This window comes from Eucalyptus grandis, chromosome 11, assembly GCF_016545825.1.
Source record: "Eucalyptus grandis isolate ANBG69807.140 chromosome 11, ASM1654582v1, whole genome shotgun sequence".
Taxonomy (NCBI): Eukaryota; Viridiplantae; Streptophyta; class Magnoliopsida; order Myrtales; family Myrtaceae; genus Eucalyptus; species Eucalyptus grandis.
In genome coordinates, this window is record NC_052622.1 from 42533513 (window position 1) to 42552415 (window position 18903).

Sequence of the window (18903 nt, forward strand, 5' to 3'; positions counted from 1 at the left end):
AACATGATGAAGTAAATAGAACACTCTTTCGGTGTCGTGCCCATGCGCCACTAATAATCTCCGAGTCAACTTATCTAAAGAAGCTTTTTTTGATAAAATTAAGATTAAGCAGTATGCGGTCGTTTACCTTATTCTATAATACTGCATCGGATGTGAAAGCGATAACCCTATTTTATCTTTCTCGATCAACATGTGAGTTAGAATCATTTGTATTTACGCATTTCCTCGTGATCGATTTCAAAAGTTCTAACATGATTAGGACGTCGGAACTTTTGAATTATCGTGAGAATCGATTGGGTACTCAAAAACCGCCACCTTTTGCTTGGGGGAAAGCATATTGCATCTAATATAAAAAGATGAATTTCTGAAACTTTTACAATCCGCCTGGTTATGGCTTCACGAAATAAAATCGGAAAAAAAAAAAGGAAAGAAAGAAAGAAGAGAAGAAGTCTAAATTACACCTGACTTCTGCAAGATAATTCCCACTAAACTCAACATTTTTAATATTTTTTTTATTTTTTTATCATTGCTCCTAATATTCTAGCAAAAACCCACCCAGATAAAACACAGAAATATAAAAACAGAGAAGAGAGGAAAGAAGAAATTAAAGAACAAGAAAATTAAACAAAGAATCCCCTGAAGCGGGAGCTGAAGCTCCTCTGCTTCTAACAATTCACCAGTGACTGCTAGCAGGGCTGCCATTGCTCTCGGACGTGCTAAGCAACTCCTCTAAGTATTCCGGCCCGAGATCCTCGAACACCACCAGGTTCGATGCCGGCGCCGCCACCTCCTTCTCTCTCCTCTTCCTTGCCGCTGCAGCCGACGATGCTGACTTCCTCCTCAGGCAGTGCCTCCGCTTGAGGGCCACAACCGGCGAGCACCCTTCCTCGCAGGAGTACTTCATCTCCCTCAGGGACTCCCTCACTCTCTCCACCGGAAAGTTCAGCACCGCCATCGACCCCCTCATCGAGAAGGCTGCCTGGTCGTACGCCATCGCCGCCGCCTCAGGGCTGTCGAACGTCCCGAGCCAGACCCTGATCCCGTGCCTGGTCGAGTCCCTTATCTCCGCCGCGTACTTCCCCCACGGGCGCTTCCTCACCCCTCGGTATGACTTCTCCTTCTCCTGATGATTCGCATTGGCCTCCTGTCCCGGCTGCTGCGAATCGTCGGTGCTGCAAGTGCTGGAGGTGACTTCTTCCTCTTTGAATTTGGAGCCATTGGAGGAGAGAGATTCAGAGGACTCCTTCACCCCCGAGGCGGCGAGGAGGTTGAGGAGGAGCATCTCCTCGGAATCATTGAAGTTGAAGGGGAGCATATCGTGATTGAACACTCCGCAATTCAAGGAACTCTCGGTGGAGATTTCTTGGGTTTGGTATTGGAAGAAGCAAGATTGCATTTTGGAGATGGGTGCTCTGTTTCTTGCTCTGTTTTTTGTCGAGTTCTCGAGGGCTGTGTGTTGTCCTCAATTCTCGAGAGAAATTTGTAAATGGGGTAATGATTCGGGTGGGGATTTATATAATAAAAAAGGGAAGGGGTAATTGAAGGGGGGTGGTGAGGGAGGTCGATAGCTCCGATAAGAGGATAAGAGATCGAGACAAAGAAAAAAATTATTAAAAAGAGGTGATGGAAACAGGGGACTGAGAGGAGAGGTTTATTGGGCAAGGAGGATGTCCTGGTGTTGTAGCAATAAAAAGGAAGTGGACACATTGAGCACGTGAGTCAAATGATGCACGGCGGCGGGGGTTGGACCAACACTGAAAAAATTTAGAAAAATCCGACAGACGTTTGTTTATTATTTCATCTAGAAAAGGACCTCACTTCTCCATGATCTCATCAATCTCTCTCCTTTCCACTTTGGATTTCGGTAGGGACAGCCATGGCTAGTGCCCCTTGACGAGGGCAATTGGAGCCGAAGAGAGACGATCCGAATTCAGGGGACGAGGTGAAAGAGAAAGTTACTGCTGTGCAAGTTTGCGCTCCATCTTGTGATCGATTCTCGGATATCTTTTTCGGATAGCCCGCCTCCGTCCACGTCCGAGGTTCGGGTCCAATTTGACTCGCGTCTACATTCGCTGCTCGAATCCCATCACTAGAGAGCCTTGGGAAACCTTCGTCCCGTGATTTCGATGGACAGTGCAGGGCCGAGCGCTAGGCTCCTAACGTGTGGACGATGCTGATTGCCCAAAGACCTTGACTATGTTAGGGATGTGGACATGGTGGAGTGTCCATTCGAGGGGAAAAGCAGGAGAGGACTATTCATTTTCTTTGCTAATTTCCCTGTTGCAGTCTCTTATCGCATGAATTTAAGCTTTTAAGAGTGCATAATTTTCTCCTCTAATTCTGGTTCTCCGGTTCTCCATCATCATCATCATTTTTTCATGGTATGATATGACATCCAGCGGTGGACCAAGACGCCCCTCCTCATTTTACCAATTCATGCTCGAAACGAATTTTTGTGATTATTTTTTCTTTGCGTAACCTAATTTTAGTCCCCTTTTGGAAAGAGTGGTCAAAGCATCGAGTTGAATGTGTACTATTTGGCAATTGAATTTCATACATCCGCAATCAAATATTTAATCCGTGATGTGCTGGTCGGGATTAGGATCACCTTTACTAGCTCGTATTATTCATTATTTATTTCTGCAACTTTACATAATTCGAACTAATTTACAGACAACGCAATCGCCTATTCAAGCTTCAACGAAGGCTACTCCCTTGGGGGCGGCTCAAGAGGCTTTATTAAACTTAAACGAATTACCTATCCGATAATCATGAAATTAGAGGACCTTTTTTTATTTTTATTTTCATTTTGGAAAGCTTTGTTTATGGGAGGACCTGGTCAAGAATGTAAGATCGCCACTTGGAGTATTATAATTCTACATAATAATGGCAAGTTAGCAAAAGGTTCCTGCCAAGAACCTTCCTTGGCAAACTTGTTCCTTTCTTTTCTGTATTTTTTTTTTTTTTTGGGCCAACGTTTGAAAAGTTGGTATTGACTCTTCTTATTTCCTTCAGGCAATGGAAAATCGAGAACTACATTGAAAAGCAACTCACTTGAAGTCCACATCCAATAATTTACATCGCATTTAGTTTTGCCGATAATCCGTGAGATTCTAATTTCCTTATCGAGTCTGAATTTTCAGCACATCTATAAGATCTTGATCATTAAATTGATTTCGGTTTTCCATTTTAACAATAATGTGATACGGATTGAGAGCAAATGAGAGAGAATAGAGGATTTCTATTCATGTCACACGATCTTCCACAATCATTCTTCTCGTGGAATGAAACATGTAACCTATAGTTGCTAGATGGAATTTTTGCACATGAATCCAGTGTCTTTCCTCAAACCTATCTTTTAACGGCGTGATTCTTCTGTCACGCAGGAAACCCTCTTAGCAGTGGATGCTTCGATCCAACTCGTTCATCAAAGCATCGATCGATGCGACGTAATGCTTCAATTTTTTATCGCATGATATTCAAAAAATCACATCAATTACTTACAAACGAATAGTAAAGAAGAGCACATAAAAAGGATAAAATAAAATGAAATCGTGGGAATAGAGAAGCCAAAGAAATTAGGTTAATGTGAAAGTGGTTTCGGGAGTTCTAAGCGCAATCGGAGTCTGAGCCGAGAGGAGAGTCGACATGATCAATCGATCTTCATCGTTGAACGATGAAAAGGATGTTTGTATGGTTATGGACCATGTTTTCTCTGGTTTCGTGTTCGCGATAAGGACGTCGGGGGGGAAAGAGACATCAAGGGCATTTTTATGTTTAACATCTTTAAGCAAGCCTATATGGCCACGTTTATTTATTTTAATGATTTCTATGTGAGAGAGAATGGTCCAGGTACAGACCCTCTCTTTTACGAGCATTTTGAAAGTCCTTCAAAGTCGTGACCACTTTTTGGATAACATAAAAATTCGTCCTTTTTTTCTTTCTGATTTTATATCAAATTACTCCCAAAAGGGGAAACGGCATGAGTACTACCTAAACACAGCAAGCAAGTGGATCGCATCAAAATGGTCCAAACCTAGATAAACTCATTTACTTTATTTCCATGCGATGCAATGCTAGTGATTCACATCTGACCCAATTAGAATACTTCCATTTTTAATCCAATTTATGAAAACTTATACCCAAACCATTGTGAATGAGGAGTGGACGAGAAAGAATGAAGAAAGAGTCATTAAGATGGATTGGGTCTAAGTGAATTGTAAATTTGCTTGAGTCATTTAACATACATATTATATTTAGATCTATTTATGACCAATTTATTTGATATAACTGACACATTTAACACTCATATGGGTAAAATGACCCATTTTGACTAGGGGTGAGCATAGTCCGGATTGGGTCGGTCCGCCTCCTAATCCTAGGACTAACCCATAAAGTGTTGGTATTCAATTTTTGGGACCGATGACCGACCTTATTGAGCTTGAGGATCGAGGACCGAATCGACCCAATGGGTTCGATTCGGTTCTAGGGTCAACCCATGACCAATCGATAATTTTTTATTTCATTTTTTGTACTCCTTAAAAAAGCAATTGAGGACCAAATTGACCCAATGAGTTCAATTCGGTTTCAGAGTCAACCTAAAACCAACCAATAATTTTGTATTTCATTTTTTGTACTTCTTAAAAAGGCAACCAAGGACCATACCAACTCAATGGGTTTGATGATGAGCAAGGTCAGTTAAGAAAGGCAAGCGGTGAGAGTCAACTGGGGGTGAGCATTGAACAAAATGAGCATCAAATGTTGAACGGGAAGCAACAAGTCAAGCAAGCATCGAGCATCGAGCGGCACGAGTAACCCAAAGCGAGCGAGACGAGTGTCAAGTGGTGAGCAGAGAAATTGTTTCTTTCGATTTTGACAAATTGAAAACTAAAAGGACAAATAAGACAGAAGAAAACGAATACTAGAGGATGATGCCATAAAGAGTTGTTTATGCCTTTTTAGACGCCGTGAGTACTCTTCACAAAAACATTTTCCTCATTGGTAAATTATGACTATTGACACCATAAAAGACATTAAAAATCTAAGTTATTAAATAACAATGTAAAATTACTTGAACTCCTTACTAAATAGCTATTTAATATTGTTGACGCTATTTATTTTAAGATTTTCCCTATATAAAAAAATTATAAGTAATATATTAGATATATAGTCGAGTTGGTCGGATTGGACTAACCTGGAACTCGAGAGTTGGTCCGATTGGGCCAACCCTAACTCTCACCGTGATGACAGAAGGCCACCAACTGCAGTAGTGTTGGTCTAAGAATCTAAGACTGGATGATTGGCCCAATCTCCCAGGAACCGGGCCAGGGGCCAGCGGGGTTGAAATTTGGTGGTCCTGGTCTAGATCAATCCGGGTTGACCTTGGACCGATACTCACTCCTAATTTTGACAGGTTTATCTAATCATAATGTTAGATGAGCCATTTCTTCCTAAGAGCATAAACCGTTTAAAACCACAGCGTTTCGGTTGTGCACTGTCCCAACTGGCATTCGCCGTCTATTTGTTTGTTTCGGCCACAAACGGAGCGTAATTAACCAGCAATCGAATCCTCGGTGATATCGCTGACGAGGTCGTGTCAAGGTCGGGTCCTTGTCGAATGGGGTGTGATGCGAACGTTTTTTGGGGAATGGGGCATGAATCCTTGTTGTTGGTCGAAAGGAGCGACATCGAATGACAACTTGCTGGACTCGCGAAAGATTCGGACGAAGGAGTGAGACGGCTGCACGCATTTAAACGTGCACCTTATCTTGGATGTGAATCGTGCTTCCGGACATTTGATACATGACGTCCAGCATAGAGGGAACTGAGACACTTGGAGGTTCTGAGATGTATGTGCCTATTTAACGGATGATATAGAGTCGTGCGTCTTCGATTATTGCCTGGTATATATGAGACAGGGAATTACTCGATAAAGATTAGTCGTATGCTCAAAAAGTGCAACCACCCTCTATTTGATGTGAAAAATCAATGCAAATCATAGAATTATAAGTACTTTCTTATATAACAGGTTATCCCACATCACTTAACTTTGTGGTAGGGTATCAAGTATGTTTCTAATCTCTCAACAGCGATGGCTATGTTGGGTTCACACGAGACATTTAAGATGCATCTCACGATTCTCACCGCAAGCAAAAAAGGTGATTTAAGTGGTATAAATTTCTCCTAGCCCTATAGAAATCACAAATGTGATGACTTAATTATATCATTGAAATGTATACATGTGATCTTTCTCTACCTATCGATTTATTTTCAAACATGATATTAAAGTCAAGTTTTGACTCGGGTTATTTCATGTGCATGTCTGTCTCCCCTTTGTCAACTTTCACATCTTATTTCTAATCTAACTTTACATATTTTTAGCATGGGATGGATCCATGTATGGATATTAATGAAAAAGGTCCGGATTAGGCGAATCCTTTCAATCTTCGGGAGAAAGAAGGAATGTTGGGCTCGTGCCCTCGTGCCCAACTATACAACAATCATATCTAACTCCAGAACACGATCTCGATTCATTGTAAGCACCAGTTCGGATAAAATCGTAATGATAAACAATCAATTTGGTCCTCGTGCGCAAAATTCAAGGGCTCAAGTTCATGCATCTACATACGTTCGGAGGACGTAATTGAAAGCGATATATATATACTTTATTTTATTTTGCTTTGGTGGGAATAAATAAAAAAGTACAAAGCATCAAAATGGAATAAAGATAGGACGAACCGTTCTTGAGATCGAGAAAGATTTTGACGTAGTGCGCCACTTGGTCCGTCCCACAAGACTCCATAAAGTTAAAACCCTGGGAGAGGCCAAAATGACCATTGACCTTTGACCTTTCTCCGTTTTCTTGTGGCTATATTGCCACGCGTCTATCCATTTAGGTAGGAGTACATAGCTTTCTAGGGTTTTGTTCGTTAGTGACATCATTGTATTTTTGAATTATCTTTGGAATTATATGCCTAGCAATGTAGATACGTGGTTAATTAAAAGTAGCTTTAGGTTATAGGCGGCCGAGAGTATTGAATCGCACCCTTGGAGATGTATAGACACAACAAAAAAGGAGAAAAGGGTCCCGCGGGGGGATTTAAATTAATTGATTAAACGGTGGCCAAAGTTCGACAAAAAAGTAGGCAAAAACTACTGGCGAAAGAACTGAGAAATGAAAAAGGATTGGAGGAAAGATGAGATGGTGGAGTTGCTTATCTTTAATAACACTTGCTAGTAGCTTATACTAGCAATGATAAGATGCGGGTTGTCTTTTATGACCATACTAATCTATGCATAAGTTTGATTTATATTCTAGATTATAATAAGGAGTTCTAGACGTTGTTCTTAACATGTCTTTTGCAATGTACAAAGTTGATCATCAATAGCCATATCTGCTATGAGTCTCACGTCAACGTTAGTTTGTATTTGTGAGTCAATTTATTGAATAGATTTTTAAAAGTCTGGCATAAAAAAGTCAAAAGAGTCGTATTAAAATTAAGTACCAAAAAAGTTATAAACCTATTACATGCATGTAAATTCAGTCATAAACTTTTTATTTGTACTAATTAAGTCATAAACATTTTGATGATTTGTTAATATAGTCCATCCGACCAATTTTGGTTCGCCCCTGGCTACCCTTTCAACTTAGAAGGGAGGTGGGGTGGGGGGTTCAAATCCCCACCTTCTCAGGGGGGTTGATTTCATTTCAGGAGTGGGTTTCGACTCCCACGCCCTGCAAGGAGGTAGGACAAAAGTTTGAGAGTGAGTGTTAGAGTAGGATTAAAGTAAGACCAAAAAAAAAAAAAATTGGTAAGAAATCGCTGACATAGATGCTGGCCATCTTACATGACACAACTGGCGTTGATATAAACAATGTTTATAATTTTTAATATTTTATTTTTCCTTTTATTTCTTTGTTTTTTTAAACAACTTTGGGTCAACAAGGTGGCTAGCTGACCATCCCCAATCATAGATTTTTAAGAGTTTGGCATAAAAAAGTCAGGTGGGTCGTGTATTAAAATTAGGGAAAGTACCAAAAAAGTTATAAACCTATTGTATTTGTGCAATTCAGTCATAAATTTTTATTTATATCAATTAAGTCCTAAACATTTTGATAATTTGCTAATATAGTTCATCGACCAATTTTACCCAACAATTGCCGACATTGATATTAGTTATTCTACGTGGCATGACCAGCATTAATATGAACAATTTTTTTTAATATTTTCCTTTTCGTTTTCTTTCTTTGTCTTTTTTTTACAAGTCTAAGCTAATGGGGTGGCTAGCCAACCATTGCCAGTCATAGGCAAGGGCTAGCAACCCTCGCCTATTCTAGGCAAGGGTCAACACCCTTGCTTGTTGTGGCCTAGCCAAAGATCCAGGCAAAAGCCATGACACCCTCGCCCAAACTACGTGAGGATTCATGGCCCTCACTTCTAGTCGGTTGGGGAAAAGAAAAGGAAATGAAAGAAGAGAAAAGACAAAAAAAAAAGTGATTAAAATTTCAGAAATTTTTTAAAATGATTTAAAAATTGCTAACATTAATACTGATCATGTCACATAAGATAACCGACATTTATATCAATGATTTTCGGTCAAAATTAATAAAATATAATACAATAGCAAATCATCAAAAGATATATAACTCAATTAGTACAAAAAAATGTTTAAGACTAAAAGACACTGGTGTAATAGATTTACAATTTTTTTTTATATTTTTCCATTAAAATTATGTCATATGGATCATTATAATTTGGCGAAGAGCATTCCTACAAAAAGAGACGCACACACTTTGTCTCTCTCCTCTTCCTGCCAAACTGGTCATGTCGTCGTCGTCCCCACCCACGACCACCGCTGTGACGGGAACATTCGCCAGTGCCCCGTCAAATTCGTGTTTCCTCATTGCCACCGCCGTTGAGAACTCGCCAAAGACAAACATCCAAATACGGGTGAGTAACGGTGCAAGCTCAATTCAGAAACTGGCCGAGATCAGCTTTACCAAGTCCAGTTCAGAGCCGATTCCTAAAAGAATATGTAGCTTCATTAGGTTAAAAGCTGGAAATTGACCCAATTCTGTCAGCTCACGAATTGAATTGCTCAGCGAATTTCTTCCTAAAACTCACTTTTTTAGTAACAAGGTAGCAAGTATAGTCTAGAAAGAAAAAAAGGATCACACCTAAATTGCCCACTCCCAGCCCACACCTAGGGGATTGCGGAAAGGAAAATATGAAAAGATAAATGTCGGGTGAGGACAGTTCTTAAGTTTTTCCTTGGAACCGACCATTTTGTTTCAAATCGATTTTACCATGAATCGGTGCAGTTTCTTATTCTTACCATGGAATGGAATCGCTCTGGCCATGCTCACCCTACTTCAAACAAATTGACCATATTCGACAACCAATAGCGTTTTAATACACTACTCACCAAATCAACTTTCCAGACCATTCTTAATAGACTTGTCACTTATATACACACACACACGTATGTACGTATGTATGTATGTATGCATATGTTTTGAGCGGTACCTCTCCTTGAATCAAGCTTTCTTTTTGGGGATAGTTAACTCACTCCTCCACCAATCGCCCAATGTTACCGAAATCCTAGGGAATCCATATACTGAAAATTTATTCCAACTCTTTTGAAAAAAATGTATTTCTAGATTGTCCTTTATAGGTATCATCAATTCCGAATTGAAAATATGTTATAAGGTCTACGAATTATCTATACTTAGCACATCTAGACTATTGATAATGTGGACCCTACAATGAAATGCACATAATAAATGACCGAGATGGTAGGATTACATTGCTTTCTAAGGGTTTGTCTTGTCGTGAGGGATTGAATCGCACATTTGGAGATGTATGGTATAGACCAAAAGAAAGTGTTTTTTTTTTGTGGGGAATGGTGGTCAAAGTTTTAGAAATACCAGTGAAAAAAATACCGGGGAAGGAATTGAGAAATGAAAAAGAATTGGGGGGAAAGATGAGACGGCGGAATTGCTTTTGGGTTCTTTAATAACACTTGCTAGTAAGTTATGCTAGCAATGATAAAATGTGGGTTATCTTCTATGACCATACTAATCTATGCAAAGTTTGGATTATAATGTGGAGTTCTAGACGTTGTTACTGCCATGTTTATAGCAGTGCACAAAGTAGCTAAATAGATAATCATATCTATGACGACTACCACATGGAGTAAGTTTCGGTTCGAGGGTTAATATCGAATAGACTTTTAAAAGTTAGGCGGAAAATTGTAAAATGGCTCGTCCAAAAGCATACCGACAAAAATAGAGAAAAGCAAAGAAAAACATACGCACGCATGCATACGCACGCCCCACCTTTTCCTACCAAACTCCCCAAAGAATATTCCAGGAACCATCGTCACACCTCACGATAAGCGTTTCCTCTTTGCCATTGCTATTGAGAACTCGTCAATCCACGATACGTATACTCAAAATGCTAAAAATCGTGTATGGCGCTCACTTTACTGTCAAATTTTTTTTTTCAGATGACTTAAATATCAATTTTTTTTTATAAAGAAATGATTATTTAAACGCTAACTCTGGTCCAAATTGTCGTTGCTATATTTTATTAATTTCTCAGTCCTACATGGCTCGCCGGCATGCCTAATTAGCATGTAACCCTTAAAAGACATCATTTAAAAGTTGTAAATAATAATCATTTAAGTGCCAAATTTTATTTAAAGTAATCACTCCAGTGCCCGTTATTGTTAAAAAATAATCACTTCAATACTAAGCATATCACGTGGATTGGATTTTTTTAAATATTTTGCCAAGTCCTATTATAATTTTAATTATAAATGACACGTAACAAGCTGTCGGCACTAAAATGATCGTTTTTCCTCCGATTTAGTACTTAAGTGAGCCGGCGAAATTTTTTGGCACTAAAGCTAGTGTCGTATACTATTTTTGACACTTCTAGTACTTATCCCACAATATCCAATCTAGGGCGTGAGAAACAGTACTAGTTCAATTCAGGATCTAGCCGGGATCACCCTAACCGGTCCAATTTAAGGCCAGTTCCCAAAGGATACAGATAGGTTCACAACTTAAAAACTAGGGAATGACCAAACTCAGCTCGATCTTTAGTCGAATCCCCGATCCGGCAATTTCCATCCAGGAACCGACAGACTCGGCCAGTTCTCATGTAAAATTCATATCAAATTTATTTTTGAAATTTACTTTTTCAATAGCAAATTAACAACGAATTATCGCATTTAATTTGATGCCTCATCCGACAAAAAAAAAAAAAAAACGAAACTGATACCCTCTCCCGGCCCACACCTAGGGAATTGTATAAAAGAAAAAATGAAATAAAAACTTAGCCTTTTTTTTAATACTTTAGTGACTTTAATGGCTTTTACCCTGTATATATGTTTTGAAAGGTGCCTCTCCTTGAATCATGCTTTCTATTTTGGGATAGCTAACTCACTCCTAGACAAATCGCCCAATGTTACCGACATCCTAAGAAATTCGAGAAAAATTTCAAAAGAGGCTTAATCTATTATATTAATACCAATGAGTCATTAACCTTTTATTTTGGTCAGCAAAGGCCAGCAAACCGTGCCATGGGTAAGGTGACCCTCACCTAGACATGGCGAGGACCTTTGCGCCCTTAATCGCTAAAAGGGAGCATGGTTTCAAGGTATAATCGGAAACCTAAGAACTAGTCTGGTTTTAGGTTTTTGGATATACAAGGTAGGTTCAGGTAATAAAAGTTAGGAAACCTGTTCTAATAGATGGGTTCTATGTTCTAAGTGGAATCGAGAACTCAAAACCTAGAGCAAGTCTTTGTGTTTTTCTTGTTATATGTCTTCAAGCAATCCCACAGTATTCTATAGCATCCAATAATGAGTGTGATGTGAAACTACTAATTTGAGCCTTCATATTTGGTAAGATCTATGACTAGGACTTTTATTTTGTTAATATTTTATAGTTTTCGTATGTCTAACTATAAGTTGTGATTAGTGAATTGTGTAGCAAATGGTGGTCATCAAATGTGTTGATTTACTACAATCATTCAATTAAGAGTACATGTGGAGCCTAGTTAGATCATGGAATTGATTTTAGAACTTGTAATAGGGTAAGTTTTAGGTTCCTGAAATTATGGAATTTGTCCCACCAAATATGTTCCAAGTTCCATGTAGAGTTTGGACGGAACTTGGAACCCCTCGTCTTTATTGCTCATTGGCCCTAGGCAAGGGTCCATTGGCCAAAATAAAGGGGGAAAAAAAGAAAAGAGAAAATAATAAATATTATTTAAAAATGTCAATTTAAACGACAATCATGTCACATAGGATGTCCAATATTCATGTCAAGAATTCTCTTCCTAAATTGCCAAATGGACTTAATCAGTATTAATGTGAAAATATTTAGGATTAAATCGGATATGTTTATGATTGAATGTGTACTAATGCGATAGCTTTAAGACTTTTTTAGTAGTTTTCCCTAAGAAATTCAAATATTGAAAATTCATTCCAACTTCTGGAAAATATGTTTCCTAACTGCCCTTAGTGTCGTCAATTCCATATTGATAATATATTTTATGGTCTTTGGATTATATGTATCGAGCATGTCTCGACGGTTGAACATGTTGACCTTAGAACAAGAGTTACGTGATAAATGATTGAGATGGTATATGCTCACATGATTTTTGTGCAAGAATTTCTCTTCCAGATCAGCTCTGATAGGAGGTTTGTCAATGGTCCTAAGCAAGACCTTAAAAAGGCTTTGACATCCTGAAAAAGACAAGATAGAGGGAGGGGTTGCTTTTCAAAATGCCAAATTTTTTTCTACAAATGTTAAAAAAACTGCACAAGAAAGGCAGTCAAAGAAGTATGGGGATCATTTTGACTGCATGGAGAAATTCGTTATTCAAATCCATTGAATTTTCTAGAGTTATCTGTAGCATTCAAAGTTAAATCGGAAGGCGAGCAGTTAAGATTAATTAAAAATTACTTATGCTAGCGAATGCCCAATTTGTTATTACAAATAGAAGACCTCGAGCCAAGCAGGACGAATTTGATTTTTCAGTGTTGAATAAGAATTTTGAAATGCAGCTATCTTGTAAAGTTAAAAGGCACACAACGCAAGCTTTTGCTAAATTGGGGAAAGTAACAAAATAAAGTAAGGGAACGGAAAATTAAGAGTCAATATTCACAACGGTCCAAATTCTTGTGTTCTTGCTAATGTTTACCCTTCAATGTCCTCGAAAGCTTGAACTTATGGCAGTATTTCTCCGATTCTTATCGGGGAATAGGGCGAAACTCTTTGATGTTTAAACAGGATAAAGTATACCAAAAATTTCTAATCGTGTTCGTATAGATAACTAAACCCTAATAAGAAGAGTGCAATTAAATTCTTCCAAATTTTGATATTTACTTTTTCGAAACGACACCTCCAAAGGTGTAACTTAAGCAATTGGGCTGCCTAACAAGCAACTTTCGACGCTGGGGCTTAATTGTATTTATATCCCTTTGATGAAAGAAGGCCTCGTCGTGCTCGGCGCGTTGAGTTGAGAATTGCAGGCGAACCTCTGCCTAGCTCGAGCATTAGAAAGTGCAGTAATTAGTAGCCGCTAGATTTCGTACCCACCAAAAAATAGAAAGATGAAAACTGGGGTTTTCCAAATTGATTAGTCTTCCTCATTCAAGGTTAAGACTCGAGTGCAAGACTACAAATCATCGAATGACCAATCCATGGGATCCCGAATTTGACCATTCGGTCGTTTTTAATTATATATCATATCTTAATCTCGTTCACGGTCCTAGATTCCAACAGAGCCCCATCATGACAAGCGGGTCATCATGTAATTCAACCTGGTTCGGCAAAACTCCTACACAAACTTCAAAGTGTAGCTGGTGCTACGAATCAATTAGTCACCTACGCATTAGTTTTTATCCTTATGATTAGCTCCAAGTCCCATCAAAATCAAGAGAAGAATTCAAATCATGACTTTGCGGCACTAGGTTTCCCAAATGTTCTCTCTCTCTCTCGAGATGTGAAATTTGAGATCTAACAAACTCACGACAACTCATGTCACATTTCTCGACAGACTACTGTTCTAATGTATGCTCCAAAGGATGTGGGGGAGACAATAGCATGGCTTAGTCTCACTATGTCTAGGTTTCATCTTAACAACGGAAGAAGCAGAAATTTATCAACCCGCAACGTGAACAAAGACTTGATATTCTCGCCTACCGAAATGCAGCAGAACGATGTGCTTTGAGAGGTTGAAACGGATCAAAAGTATATTCTGAACTTTGGGACATTGGGGGTCTCCAAAATAACTGTTTTGGATAGTAGATTCTTCAATTGGATAGTTTCTTTGGTTTTTTTTTTTTGACGATCCAAGTATTCTAAAAAATTTCTAAGAGTTCCATCCACGTCATTTCAGTATGCACGCAGCATCTTGACCCAGCGCATCGGTACCTCAAATTTCCTAACAAATTAGCATGTCGAGTTCACGTTTATCACATTACTGAAGGGTCATACGTGCAGCCCGCCGACTCGCGCCCTCGTTAGCACGGACAAAGCTACAAAAAAAAAAAAAAATCTCCTAAAAACTTTATTCTAGTCAATGTCCACTAGCTAAAATTGGCCAGTCCAAAAGATAACGATGATGATAACAAACGAACCCTTTCGACCAGGCAAAGCCGAAGATGCCCTTCAAACCATGCCGGGGCCAAAATCCAAAACGAGGCTCTTACTTGTCAAACTAATACAATGGAATCCAAGAGATGAGAGAAAGAGGAACCGCACCCGGTGAGCAGGTTGGACTTTCCATGGCTTAGGAAGCTGCGAAGAAAATCTCCAGATTGTCTCATTATACTTTGCTACGAAGACTATTATTACCGAGGTCGACGAGGAAGGCCACAGTCGCTAACCTGACCCAGTTATTCGTAAGTAAATTAATGATTCCGCAACCCCGCCCCTCCTTCTTGGAAGCTGCTGGAAAAGGGAAGTGGTTCCTGGCTGCTGAGGTTGTCGTTTCCGGGGGCAGATTGACGGTCCCACCCCTTGTTTCTTTCTTCTTTTTCTTCTTGTCTTTTTGCATCGATTCCTCGTCTAGAATGCGAGTGAGAGAGAGAGAGAGAGAGAGTTTTTAATTCGGTTTGAACGGGATGTTGGGGTTAGTCTATGCAACTGTGACAGCAACCGGCCTTGACCGTGACCCCTCATCTGAGTCACGCTTTCCACCAAATCCGAGCCAACGAGTTTGCTTGTAGGGTCTTCTTCGTCTCGCCAATTTGAAATTTCATTGGAGCTATACTTTTCGAAACGAATTCATTAATAGACAATAATGATGTGATCTTTCGATATTCGATCAATTCCTCAAAATAAGGCCAACGTAATCAGAATACTTTGAATGAGATAGAGACTGATCTCGATATACGACTTCGACACTACTTTACTAAAAGCTCTAAGCTCGTATATGGGATCCTGATCCTGAATGTCGGACCTAGAATCTCGACTTTCTATGCTTGTAATCTTGATGTCCGACCTCAGGACCTCAGTAGCCTAGCGCCCCCATCGGACCCTCGATGTCCCGACCGAACACCCCAAACACTCATGCCTTGGACTTGTCCCTCAAAACCGTGACCTCAACCCCATATTCGAGACCCCGATGCCCAGATCCCAGGAACCCCGCGCTCGACGCCCTGACCCGACCCCGTGAGCTTGTTCTTGGGACCTTAGCCTGGACCCAAGATGTTGACCCTCGAAACCGAGACTTCATTCACGGAGCCCCAGGCCCAAGACTGCACATTTCTTCTCTAAATATTTGAGATAACTCAACGTAAAGTAACTCAGAATTCAAGCAAGAAATCTAAGAGCAGGATTGGGGGGAATTGCCTCACTCACGCGACCTAGAAATCATACTTCCAGTTTCTATGAATTATGAACCCACGCTGTTTGACTTTTGTAGTGCACCGAAGTTAACGAAACTTGTAAAAAAAAAACGATTAAGAAAAGAAGGTAAGCATGGATCGACTTTTACTCGTTACTTCTTATTTAATTTAAATCATGTAATTTACGGACTTCAATTATCTCTTTTAAAATATGAAATCATGAAATTTTACGCTAATGTAAACGAGTCCTTAACCATGGAAGTAGGTTGTAATGGTGATAGATAGGTGAAACAATTTCTATATATTCACTTATCCCTTCTCTTTGTAGGGGGTCAATGGATGGCCCCGAGCTGACTCGGGCTTTCAAGTTATTCCTAAACGAGTGCATGGACCTGCCTATCAACGCAAGAATAAATGCGATTTTCCGGACTAGACGAGCCTGGCTTAGGCTCAACCCGGTTAGGGCAGTCCTTAAAGTTAAAATGCCCTTGTCCAGAACTTTGTCCACCAACAGTCGTGGTGCGGCCAGTTCTACGCAAACCGGTAGTCCATCGGGCACGTAATCGGTCTACTTTTGCTTATGATGACTTCTACTTTGGTAATTACTGCGTCTCTTAGAGATTGACCTTCATGTGATGCAAAATGCTCGACACTGTTTAAAATATATAAATGTCGACATGTGGAATCATATAATATTTCATTATTCCCCGAAACTTAGTAGAACATCAACGTCATGGACAATATTAATTCAGGGAGTAGGATAATGTTTGTTAAACAGCTCGCAAGCCCTTGAATTCTTTATGTACTTCGACGTCATGGACAAACACTTTCAATCCTTCAAGAACGGGGTTGGATATGCTGATGACGGGGATGGTGGCAAAAGTAATTTAATTCAACTGCGTTAAAGATTGATCCAAAACCGTCCATTTCATCGAGTAAATGCGCAACGCTTTGGGGAAGATGATCGACTTCCTATAAGATGGTCGAGATACATGATCCACAGGCAGCTGCTACTGGTTGAGCTCACTTGGTGCATCACCTGTGGTTGGCGACTTGTAGGTTTCCAGCGGAAGCTTCGAGACGCGCAGAGCAAGAATAGATCAACACATGAATCATGGAGAAGATCCAAGAACTACGATGTCATGTGAAGTGAACCGCCTAGGCCTAGTCCCCGGAAGTTCAAGAATAGAATGAAGTCAGATCAGTTTAGGGTTACTTTTGATGTTGAAATCCTTATTCTGTTGTTCCATTTCAATTTTCCCTGTCCTTTGAGCGGTGAGAGTCTCTCTTTCCCTGAATCTACAGGGGTGGGTGCTACTGATTACATATGATGAAGCTAATTCTTTCTGTGAATCACTTTTCTTGCTCAATAATTGTTCTCCTGCACTGCATTCATCAAATACTAGGGAAAGAATTGTAAAGCGCAGACAAACAACTGGAATTAGGAAAACCATATAAAAAGGAGAAATTTTCAATTTATATGAATGAGCAGGGACGAGTGGTCTCCCTATGTGCCAACCGCATGATCATTCCAGATACGCACTTTTGGAAGAAATCCAGCAATGCTTAAACTTCAAGCTCTTCTGCATGCCTTGTCCACAATTATGTAAACTTAAGCACATCCACAATTATCATCCTTTATGTCCCAATGGCCCCAAGTCCCACGCCCCATTGCTAAGCGTTGCCAACAAGAAAAAAATTGCATCATTCTCTATGTAGCTCTCCCTCCCTCTCGCTCTCTCGATCAGTCAGTAACCGTGCTGCAAAGTCAGGTCCTTTCTGAAACCAGGTTTCTTTGCATTTGAAAGTCTCCTCTGAAAATGGAAGATGTGGCGATCAAGCTCTCTTTCCACCTTGAATCTCAACCTGTTCCTTCAATCACTTCCCAGGAAAACCACTCACAAGTCCCTAGTGCTGCCTCTTCTCTGTATATTCTAACCATTGCAGCTCTGAGCATTGCTGTTACGGCTTTTCTACTGGTCAGCTACTGCTTCATCCTCATCAAGTGCTGCCCAAGCCAGCGCCAACTCCGTCTCTTGAGACGTTTCTCTCTCCTACAGCATCAACAAGAAGAAGATGAAGACTCGTTCATCGCACTCTCCCCAGCAACATGGAATCAAGCAGGACTTGATCGTACGATAATTCGAGAGATCCCGGCTTTTCCATTTCGAAGCATAGAAGCAAAGCGGAGAAGCTTCTGTGGCTGCACAGTTTGTTTGAATGAGTTTCAGGAGCAGGATCTGCTCAGAGTTCTCCCCACTTGCAGCCACGCTTTCCATTCCGATTGTATCGACATGTGGCTTCAGAGCAATTCTAGATGTCCGCTCTGCAGGACAAACATTTCAGGCACGGCTCAGTGTCCTAACGACCACCTCATGGCGCCGAGCTCTTCTCCTCAGGGTTCACAATTGTTTTCTGACATGGGAGACGAAGAAGATTACGTGGTAATCGAACTGAGGAGTGATGAAGTAGTGTCATCTGAAAGGCAAGAGAGGAGTGGATTGATGCCGGTGCAATCTCAGCACAACCAAAGGAAGTTGGAAGTGGAGCTCGGCAGCTTAAAGAAGAAGAAGTGCCACCGTGGTTCGGTTAAGGCGCATGAAGACATTGATGTAAGAGATCAAGACCAGTTGATCGTCCAACCCATCAGGAGATCTTTCTCACTGGACTCCGCGAAAGACAGAAATCTTTTCTTGGCCATCCAGGCGACTATTATGAAAAAGGTCATCGTGACGAAAATGCAAAGGAAGAATGCAGTAGCAGATCTCGGAGATGACTCTTTTCCTTCAGTGTTTGTGTGCATCACGCCTCGCGTCGAAAGTAGACATACAGAACCCTATGTGAATGCTTTACATAGGTCGATCAAGTCGAATGAATGCGAGGGTGACTTCGTTTAGATGAAGATGAATGGCCTTTCTAGGGTTGGACAAGGATTTTTTCCTTCTTTTTATTACGGAAATGATGGTACTGAAGATTACAGCTATGAATCTATTGCATATGCATTATGAATGAGAAAAATGGCTTGCTATGAAT

The 18903-nt window shown here is 40.2% G+C and overlaps 2 protein-coding genes across 2 annotated transcripts; one reads left to right on the forward strand and one right to left on the reverse strand.

Annotated features, from left to right (window-relative positions):
• Positions 1-298: 298 nt before the first annotated feature.
• On the reverse strand, positions 299-1623 carry LOC104426578 (ethylene-response factor C3). Its single transcript, XM_010039681.3, has one exon. It carries the CDS (start codon positions 1394-1396, stop codon positions 674-676), a length of 723 nt encoding a protein of 240 aa, XP_010037983.1. The 5' UTR covers positions 1397-1623; the 3' UTR covers positions 299-673.
• Positions 1624-17378: 15755 nt separating this feature from the next.
• Positions 17379-18902, forward strand: LOC104426579 (RING-H2 finger protein ATL16). The gene has a single exon (XM_010039682.3). It carries the CDS (start codon positions 17691-17693, stop codon positions 18765-18767), a length of 1077 nt encoding a protein of 358 aa, XP_010037984.2. The 5' UTR covers positions 17379-17690; the 3' UTR covers positions 18768-18902.
• The last annotated feature ends 1 nt before the right edge of the window (position 18903 follows it).

Coding starts and splice junctions, on each gene's coding strand:
- LOC104426578 (XM_010039681.3), bottom strand. CDS start 1,396: ATGCAATCTTGCTTCTTCCAATACCAAACCCAAGAAATCTCCACCGAG.
- LOC104426579 (XM_010039682.3), top strand. CDS start 17,691: ATGGAAGATGTGGCGATCAAGCTCTCTTTCCACCTTGAATCTCAACCT.